The sequence below is a fragment of the Homarus americanus genome, unplaced genomic scaffold, assembly GCF_018991925.1.
Source record: "Homarus americanus isolate GMGI-L3 unplaced genomic scaffold, GMGI_Hamer_2.0 scaffold52806, whole genome shotgun sequence".
In the NCBI taxonomy this organism is placed as follows: domain Eukaryota; kingdom Metazoa; phylum Arthropoda; class Malacostraca; order Decapoda; family Nephropidae; genus Homarus; species Homarus americanus.
In genome coordinates, this window is record NW_024720773.1 from 7,563,760 (window position 1) to 7,573,593 (window position 9,834).

The 9,834-nt window shown below is 46.8% G+C and overlaps 1 protein-coding gene across 1 annotated transcript; it reads right to left on the reverse strand.

The window, feature by feature from the left end:
- Positions 1 to 484: 484 nt before the first annotated feature.
- On the reverse strand, positions 485 to 1,171 carry LOC121861143 (proline-rich protein 2-like). Its single transcript, XM_042358709.1, has one exon. The coding sequence runs from the start codon at positions 1,169 to 1,171 to the stop codon at positions 485 to 487; it is 687 nt and encodes a 228-aa protein (XP_042214643.1).
- Positions 1,172 to 9,834: the final 8,663 nt, after the last annotated feature.

The following is a 9,834-nucleotide window of genomic DNA, read 5'->3' on the forward strand; positions in this document are numbered from 1 at the left end:
TGGAGGTGAGGTGGAGGGTAGTGGAGGTGCAGGAAGTTAATGGAGGGTAGGGGAGGTGAGTGGAGGTACGGAAGTTAATGGAGGTAGTGGAGGGGTGGGGAGGTAGTGGAGGTACGGAAGTTAATGGAGGGGTAGTGGAGGGTAGGGGAGTTAGTGGAGGGTAGGGGAGTAGTGGAGGTAGTGGAGGGTACGGAAGTTAATGGAGGGGTAGGGGAGTTAGTGGAGGGGTAGTGGAGGGGTACGGAAGTTAATGGAGGGTGGGAGTTAGTGGAGGGGAGTGGAGGGTAACATCGACAAAGTCTAAAGTCCTTTGATGCACCAGTGTTCAGGAAGGCCTAACTCACTTATCAACAGCAAGATTTTTTATTACAAGTTTGTGAAGTTCCATGTGTGTGTGTGTGTGTGTGTGTGTGTGTGTGTGTGTGTGTGTGTGTGTGTGTGTGCTCAGGTGGAGATTAGTTTAGCTTACAAATATTTCGTGCCTTCATAGACAGATGTTAGCCAGGTGTTGTGAGACGGCCCCTGGAGGACGGCCCCTGGAGGCAGATGTTGTGGAGAGGACGGCCCTGGAGGGACGGCCCCTGGAGGACGGCCCCTGGAGGCGGGTGTTGTGGAGGACAGCCCCTGGAGGACGGCCCTGGAGGCAGGTGTTGTGGAGGACGGCCCCTGGAGGACGGCCCCTGGAGGCACGGTGTTGTGGAGGACGGCCCCTGGAGGACGGCCCCTGGGCAGGTGTTGTGGAGGACGGCCCCTGGAGGACGGCACCTGGAGGCAGGTGTTGGGACGCCCTGGAGGACGGCCCCTGGAGGCAGGTGTTGTGGAGGATGGCCCTGGAGGACGGCCCCTGGAGGACAGCACCTGGAGGCAGGTGTTGTGGAGGACGGCCCCTGGAGGACGGCACCTGGAGGCAGGTGTTGTGGAGGACGGCCCTGGAGGACGGCCCCTGGGACGGCCCCTGGAGGACGGCCCCTGGAGGACGGCCCCTGGAGGCAGGTGTTGTGGAGGACGGCCCCTGGAGGACGGCCCCTGGAGGACGGCCCCTGGAGGCAGGTGTTGTGGAGGACGGCCCCTGGAGGACGGCCCCTGGAGGACGGCCCCTGGAGGACGGCCCCTGGAGGCAGGTGTTGTGGAGGACGGCCCCTGGAGGCGGCCTCACTGCTGTACGCAACATCAATAGTTGTTCCAGACACACTTGGCGCCCGTCCAACACTGGCTGCCTGCTGCTGTTGTCTGCTTTTACTGCTGCTGTTGTCTGCTGTAACTGCTGCTGTTGGCTGCTGCTGTTTTCTTCTGCTACAACTTTTTGGTATCTAATGAGGCTTGCTGCTGCTGCTGCTGCCGCCTATTTTGTTTTGTTCCTGCCTGCTGTCCCCTGTTCCTGCCTATCGTCCCCTGTTCCTGCCTATCGTCCCCTGTTCCTGCCTGCTGTCTCCTGTTCCTGCCTATCGTCCCTGTTCCTGCCTATCGTCCCTGTTCCTGCCTATCGTCCCCTGTTCCTGCCTGCTGTCTCCTGTTCTTGCCTATCGTCCCCTGTTCCTGCTATCGTCCCCTGTTCTTGCCTATCGTCCCCTGTTCCTGCCTATATCGTCCCCTGTTCCTGTCTATCGTCCCCTGTTCCTGCCTATCGTCCCTGTTCCTGCCTATCGTCCCTGTTCCTGCCTATCGTCCCCTGTTCCTGCCTGCTCTGTCTCCTGTTCTTGCCTATCGTCCCCTGTTCCTGCCTATCGTCCCTGTTCCTGCCTCTCGTCCCTGTTCCTGCCTATCGTCCCCTGTTCCTGCCTATCGTCCCCTGTTCTCTTCATCGTCCCCTGTTCTTGCCTATCGTCCCCTGTTCCTGCCTATCGTCCCCTGTTCCTGCCTATCGTCCCCCGTTCCTGCCTATCGTCCCCTGTTCCTGCCTATCGTCCCCTGTTCCTGCCTATCGTCCCCTGTTCCTGCCTATCGTCCCCTGTTCCTGCCTATCGTCCCCTGTTCCTGCCTATCGTACCCTGTTCCTGCCCGCTGTGACCTATTGCCAGTCTTAAGTTAGGAAAATAGCATCAAATAAGAGTAGAGTCTCAGTGCAAATTCTCCCCCATCTCCCAGCCATTAACTCTCATAAAGGATTAAATAAAACCTAACATCACACAGTTGTTCTTATTTATTTACTTATTTATTTGTTTGTTTATTTATTTATTTATTCACAAATTAAAATCGTGAGAAAGACAAATAATTTGTAAATTTAAATGAGAGAAAAAAAAATTACGAAACATTTTGCACTCATTTGACCAGGTAGTTGATGACGTCACGCGAGGTAGGGGACAGAGAAGAGGATCTTGTTAGTCAGTTAGGTCAGTCAGTCAGTCAGTCAGTTAGTTAGTCAGTGAATCATATACGTGAATCTTAGCATTACTCACGACTAAACGAATCACAGACACGGACCAGGAAACTCGGTGAATCACGGACATGACTCGTGAATCACCAATACTCTGGACCTGTTGTGGATTTTCATTCATATTTTTCTTAAAGTTCTGAACTGTGGTGAGGGAGAAGGAGGAGGAGAGGGGGGAGGAGGAGGAGGAGAAAGACAGAGAGAATGAGGGGGGAAGGGGGAAGGGGGAAGAAGGGGATGAGGGGGGGAGGGGAGGAAGGGGGGAAAGGACTCACACTCAGTATAATCTCCCTATAACAGTAATGACCTGGGAGGCGTCGAATTATAGCAGCGGTGACACCTTGATGACGGTGGGAGGCAGGGAGAGAAAGGAAGGGAGAGAGGGTATGGAAGGACACTAGGGAAGGGAGAGATTAAGGGAGAGGAGGGTAGGGAAGAAGGGAGGGAAGTGAGGGAAGGAAGGGAGGAAAGTATTTATACACCAGAGACGAATCGACATAAGTTGTGTAAAGGGAAGACCCATTAAATAAAAGATTTGCATATATAGTAGAGCTCGGGGTGATGGTGAGAGCTGGTGGGGGCTGGCTAAGGGCTAGTGAAGGGCTGAGGGCTGGTGAAGGGCTAATGGAGGAAGGAGAGGAGATAAAGACTAAGTGAACGAGAACAGAAGATGGTGAGATTTGGAAGGAGGGAAGTGGGGAGGGAGGGAAGGAGTGGGGAGGGAGGGAAGGAGTGGGGAGGGAGGGAAAGAGTGGGGAGGGAGGGAAGGAGTGGGGAGGGAGGGAAAGAGTGAGAAGGGTAAGAGGGAGGGAGGAGGGTAGTAGGGAGGGAGAGAAGGTAAGATAGAGGAAGATACAGGTGTGACGCCCCTACAGTTTACTCCACCAGGTGTTGGTGTCGAGGGTGACACCTGTACTCCTCCTCGAGGGTGTAGTGGCCTGGCAGGAGATTAATGCTGTATCGCTGTAACTCTACTCACCTGCTGTAATGGTGGAGTTATATTACAGGTATAAAACTGTAATTCTGTTCCAAATTTCTCTCCGGGGTCCCTCTCATAACCTGACCCAACCAGTGAGCCACACACACACACACACACACACACACACACAGAAGGGCTATACAGTAGGTCTATCTATGTCTTGAGGCCCTCGCCAGTTTGTGTAACATTAATAAACAGTAGAGTCAGGAGGCTGGTGGCTTCATAACATGTATTCAGAGTGTTGTTGGTTAGTGCCCGGGGCGTCCTCAGTCCACCCAGCTGTGAATGGGTACCTAACATTGCAATTGGAGAAATGTGTACTGACAGAAGCTGATAAGGTTTAATGTATGGTCTGCGCATTGCCTCTACAGCATCATCCCCCCCAGGTCTATGGGCTCCAATTTCAATCATCTGTAAACAACCACAGTGAAGAGTTACCGTGTGGCCTTTAAACAGAGAACACAGGAACAAAAATAGTCATTCCCAACACCAGACAACAAGTATTAAGGAAGAGGAAATATATCACCCCAGGTGTTGCCGCCGTGTAATCGTCTCAGTGGACAGATTCTTTAGGGAGTTTCGTTCATTCACGGAGGATGACGACCGGGAAATTTATCTACAATATAATTTACCTTTACATAAAACCCCTGAGCAACAGTCAAAATATTTATTAGTCATTAGAGTGAATATTTGTTCGTTATAAACATCAAGGAGAAAAAATAAACGGGCTTAACTTCGACGGACGCAAAACAAAGAAAACGGGTCAAATGTTTACGAAAAAAATGAAACAAAGAAAACGCGTCCCACAAGAGCGTAGACTCCATTACTGGAATTAGACGACACGTTTTCCCACCGATGCCAGGTTGACCGCATTCATTATTTAATATAATTGTCCGTGGAATGCCTTGTTATTGTGGCGCCCTTTACAGAATTTCCTCTATAAAGAAGCACTCGCGGTCTTTATTAGGGTCATATTACAGGGAACCACAATTTAGGTCTCTTTTGATAGTTTTAAAGGGATGACTATGAAGATGTTTTTACCGGAAATTTCCCACAAAAGTTACACCAACAAACGTGACTCAGAGGAAATGAATTACCTTTATTTCTCTTTCATATTTATTAACATATTTTTTTTAACCTATTTGTATATTTTATCAGTAGGTCTAGTAAATATGGTTAAATTGTATTAGGTAAAGTTTTAGAAGTGCATTAGTGATGTTAGATTGGCACAAATTCTGGATGAGTCATGATTTATAGCTGCAGTATAATGCCTTTGTTTCTCCTGTGTGTGTGTGTGTGTGTGTGTGTGTGTGTGTGTGTGTGTGTGTGTGTGTGTGTGTGTGTGTGTGGTCCACCGACACACACACACACACACACATATTTCACGTTAATTTTCTTCTTTTTTTCTCTATCTTTCTCTGTCACTATCTCTTTTACCGTATCCTTTCTATCCTTCTCTCTCTCTCTCTCTCTCTCTGCCGTATTACCCTTAACCTTCTTGCTGGTCTTGCTATTGGTCATCACAAACAAGTACGAGTGATGCTTCAGTTTATTGTGAGTGAGTGAGTGAGTGAGACGCCTCTAAGCTTCAGTAAACTTGAGAATGAGAGCGGTGAGGCAGGTGTGGTCACTCTGGCTCATATTGATGAAGGATTTTTATCGTACACTGCGGCTTTGTTGAGTGTGCATCCCAGGGTCCATACGCATCCTGTTGGCGCGAAGTGGATTAGTAGAGGTCACAGAGGGTGTTATCAGGCCCCCAAGAGTTATGTACCAGTGTGTGAGGGCGAAGCAGGGAGGAAGAGGAGGAGATGCTAACGTTGACAGGTCCTCCCTATGCACCTCACCCACACACACAACACCTCACATCAAGACGCAGGTGAGCAAAACACGATGACGATTTACCAATAACTATGTTCATATTAGACCAACTCCACCAACACCTTCACTACGGGGATGCCACTCAGCAACTGCCAGATGGTTTTATTCAGCTTAGAGGGGATCCCTTACACAAGAGGTTAATATCGTTAGACGGGCGTGATGATCTGTGTATGTTAACAATAGGACGAAGACAGATAAGCTGAGGCAGAATCCGTGTCGTGGATGACCTGACCTTCGTGGATGACCTGACCTTACTACTTTAAATAAATGAGTACAGTATATAGAATAAAGTTAATATTGAAGAAATCATTGATAAAATTGGCTTAATACTGCAAAAAAATATCGTAGTTTTCAGGAATTTTGATTTCTTTTTGTGCAAATTTTGGTCGATTTTCGTTTTTAAAGATTTTCTACATAGTAAATTTATGTGTGTAGTAATTCAAGTGCATTTTGTTTTCTTTTTCGTCATCAGATGATATAGGTTGTGGCCTAAAGGATTTCTGTTTGTAATTAAGACAAACAGTTTCCTATTACTCATATTATATAACAACACCCTAGAATTACTAACTATAAAACACGTTAACATTAATTATATAACTAGTAGCGGGTAAAGAAGGGGTTATATTATTTATTTAGCTCTCACCCAAGGCCTCGAGAGCCAGCCAGACCTCGAGAGTCAGCCAGACCTCGAGAGCTAACCAGACCTCACCCTCAGTCAAGGACAAGCTGAAGCACCAGTCTTTTGAGGAGAGACTTGAGAGAGCATCTTACCCTGGCTGTGTGGAGAGACGGGAACTCATTAATATTCAGTCATGCAGTTGGATTTATTTACTTCCTTGAGAGATAAATTATATGGTCTAAAATAATTCAAATCGTTTAAAAAAAAAAAATCATTCTGTCTGTTTCATTAAGCTCTGATGTGGAATTAAAGGTAAAATATAAGTCCTTCTCTCACTCCTTTGTTGGTCAGTCAACAAGCCGCAGTTTACGATGAGAGAGAGAGAGAGAGAGAGAGAGAGAGAGAGAGAGAGAGAGATAACAGCTGCTCTGGGCCCCTGTGAAGAAATATAACCTCCCCAGACGCTTGTTTCATGAGAGGTCGTCGAGATTGTTAACAACACTGACCCACAACACCACTGAAGGCTCGGCTGTACGTGACTCGGTGCTTGACTCCCGATGCGGGGTTTTATTCACCACGTGACTCGAATTAAAGTTGACGCCAAGAAAACTCAGACAGGATAACTGTGTGTGTGTGTGAGTATTGTTTTGTCATTATCTATCTGTCTGTCTGTCTATCTGTCTGTCTGTCTGTCTGCCTGTCTGTCTGTCCACACACACACACACAAGAAGCCACCTCACTTCCTGAAAGGTAATCGTGCTTGTCCTAACATCATGACCAACACACAAAACTTACCCTGCGATTTCGTCTGGGTTCGTTCCCGCCCAAATCTCCCGCCAAGATATCCCGCCAAAAAACAGCAGTGATGCCAACAGAATTACCACCACACCCAAGTAAACCTTCATATGCAAAAAAAAGACTTATTTTACGAATATATAAATAACATAAGATCTATACCGTAAATTCACCAGGTATATAGACAATGCAGGTATATAATTAGACCATACAGGTATACACCCAATATACATAGTGCAGATGATAATTTGTATAATAAAAGAATGAGAGACTAATAATGGGGAGGGAGTTAATGTGTAACACAAGAGGATGGAAGGTGATATGTAAGAGGATTGGCAACGCTGTGGGCCCAAAGAAGGAGATTTGGCCTCGTCAAAAATAGCTATGAAGTCGACAGGAGTTTGTAAAGTTAAACTGTTATCATGTGAGCTGGGCAGTTTACTCACGTTCTGCTGACAGGGCTTCTGTCCCATCGACCTTATGGACCCAGCTTCCTCTTCTTCCTCCTCTTCCTTCTTCTTCCTTCTTCTCTTCCCATGGTCTTCCTATATCCTCCTGCTGTATAACACGTGCTTTGGGTCTGCTGGTATTGGCTAGGGTATACTAAGGTCTGCTGGGAGCTACTAGGGTCTGCTGGGTTCCGCTGGGGTCTCATGCAACTTGTATTAAATGATAATATTCTACCAAGAAAGAAGTCACGCGCGCGCGCGCGTGTGTGTGTGTGTGTGTGTGTGTGTGTGACCTCAAACAAGCTAATCTCTTCTCGTCCCCCCACACACACTCATCATTCTGTCACTTTATGTAACTTGCTGACAAAACCCATGACCCTTCAGGCCCTTAATGCATGAGTCATAAAGGCAGCATGAACTCCGCATGCTTCCCTGTTGGGCGCTGTAAGCGCTTCTGCGCTTCACCTTGCACAGGATGTAAGGGGGTGCCCAATAAACTAGCCCCCTCCGGGGCAGTCTGTAACCAATACTAAACAATCTTGGCGTGGTTATGAGGTCATGTGAACCACTTTCTAATGGGTAGGATATTAGAGAATTATTTATATTATTATTTCAGGGTTGAGCTTCGAGATTGATGTCATTAAAGAACTTGAGGTATAATTTTGGTTTAATATTTACACTGGTGTAGGTTAGGTTAGGTTGGTGTAGGTTAGGTTAGGTTAGGTTATGGATTGAGCGTCTACAGGCATATAGTTGAGAGAGAGAAAAAATATATACAACTTGATATATGAATGATGGTATAAAGATAGATAGATAGATAGACCTTGGGTGCCTCTTAAAGACGATGTTCTCCTCTAGGAAAATATACTGAAATATGTGACTCGTTTAAATTCAATAATTAACAGGAAGTTGTGCGTCTGGGAAAGTGTGGTGGCTGAGGAGGAGGTGGTGGAGGTGAGGGTGGTGGAGGTGAGGGTGGTGGAGGTGAGGGTGGTGGAGGTGAGGGTGGTGGAGGTGAGGGTGGTGGAGGTGAGGGTGGTGGAGGTGGGAGGGGGTGTGGAGGTGAGGTGGTAGGAGGGTGGTGGAGGTGGGAGGGGTGGGGGGGTGGAGGTGAGGGTGGTGGAGGAGAAGAGGTGGTGGGGAGGAGGTGGTGGAGGTGAGGGTGGAGGAGGTGGGAGGGTGGGAGGGGTGGTGGAGGTGAGGGTGGTGGAGGTGAGGGGTGGTGGAGGTGAGGGTGGTGGAGGTGAGGGTGGTGGAGGTAAGTGGGGGGGAGGAGGTGGTGGAGGTGAGGGTGGTGGAGGTGAGGGGTGGTGCAGGTGAGGGTGGTGGAGGTGAGGGTGGTGGAGGTGAGGGTGGTGGAGGGAGAAGAGGTGGTAAGGGGGAGGAGGGTTGTGGGGGAAAAATATCTATTGTCGAAGTATTAATATTTCTTGTAACACTTACTATTTTTACAGTAATTGCTTTTATTGTACCATCAAAACCGTTTTATCGGAAATTATCATGTAAATAAATAAGTAATTACCATTGCAATAAACATAATTGCCAACTAGACATAATCCTGACAGCTCTGTCCTCTTGTTCAACCTTATTACTGTACAACCCAGGTTGTACTGCTCCCCCATTATACTTATGTTTTTAAATTCCACTATAATTTATATATATATATATATATATATATATATATATATATATATATATATATATATATATATATATATATATATATATATATGTGTGTGTGTGTGTGTGTGTGTGTGTGTGTGTGTGTGCGCGCGTATACGTATATGTATGTGTAAAATAATAATACAAAAAATAAAATAAAATAAATAAATATTGAAGTGATAACCGTGGTAACACTATGAGATGTTCTTATTACTACCATGCTATTGTACTATTCCAGATGATGCTAAATGTTAATAGTGTTATTATTATCCACTCTGTATCTGTGTTTTTCTGGCTAAATAAACTGTTACGATTCAATGCTTATAGGAAGGAGAAAGAGGGAGGTGGAGTTGAGGGGTAAGGAACGGGAGACAACGCTAGAGGAGGGTGTGTGGGGGACGCTGTGGGGTGAGGGACGGGAGGGTGTGGGGCGCTGGGGTGAGGGGACGGGAGGGTGTGTGGGGGACGCTGTGGGGTGAGGGACGGGAGGGTGTGTGGGGGACGGAGGGGGTGGTGAGGGACGGGAGGGTGACGCAAGGAGCTCGCTGCCGTCTCACACAAAGTTCCCCAAAGTTCAGTCATAAAACCAGGATTAAAATTACTGGAGCTTTAATTCGTTTATACATGAGATGTTTATGTGAGGCGGATGAGGGTGTTTGTCGCCGTAGATGTATGACCAATGTGGTTTATTTTGTTTGGTTTAAAAGATTTGGTAGAGAGGTTACGGTAGTTTGATTTCATTTTGTAAGAGTCTTATAATATTGTACTAAGACGTTATAATACTTTGTTAGTATTGTTTTGGATACCTGACAGGAAGATCTGTGTAGTTATGTTTACGTTTCATTCCGTTCGTGAGCATAAAGCCAACTGTGACGGATTTATTAATAGTGTTCGTTAAAATGTACTTTTACTTTACTTTACTTTTATCCTCTTCACCACTGATCGGCTCGTTAGCCGCTTGGGCGATCGGTCACGTCTCTGATTACTTTTCCTTTTCTTTCATGACAGTGGCATCTGTGTACATTATATACGTCACATATCATTATCATTCAATTAATTACACCCCGTACGAACGAAT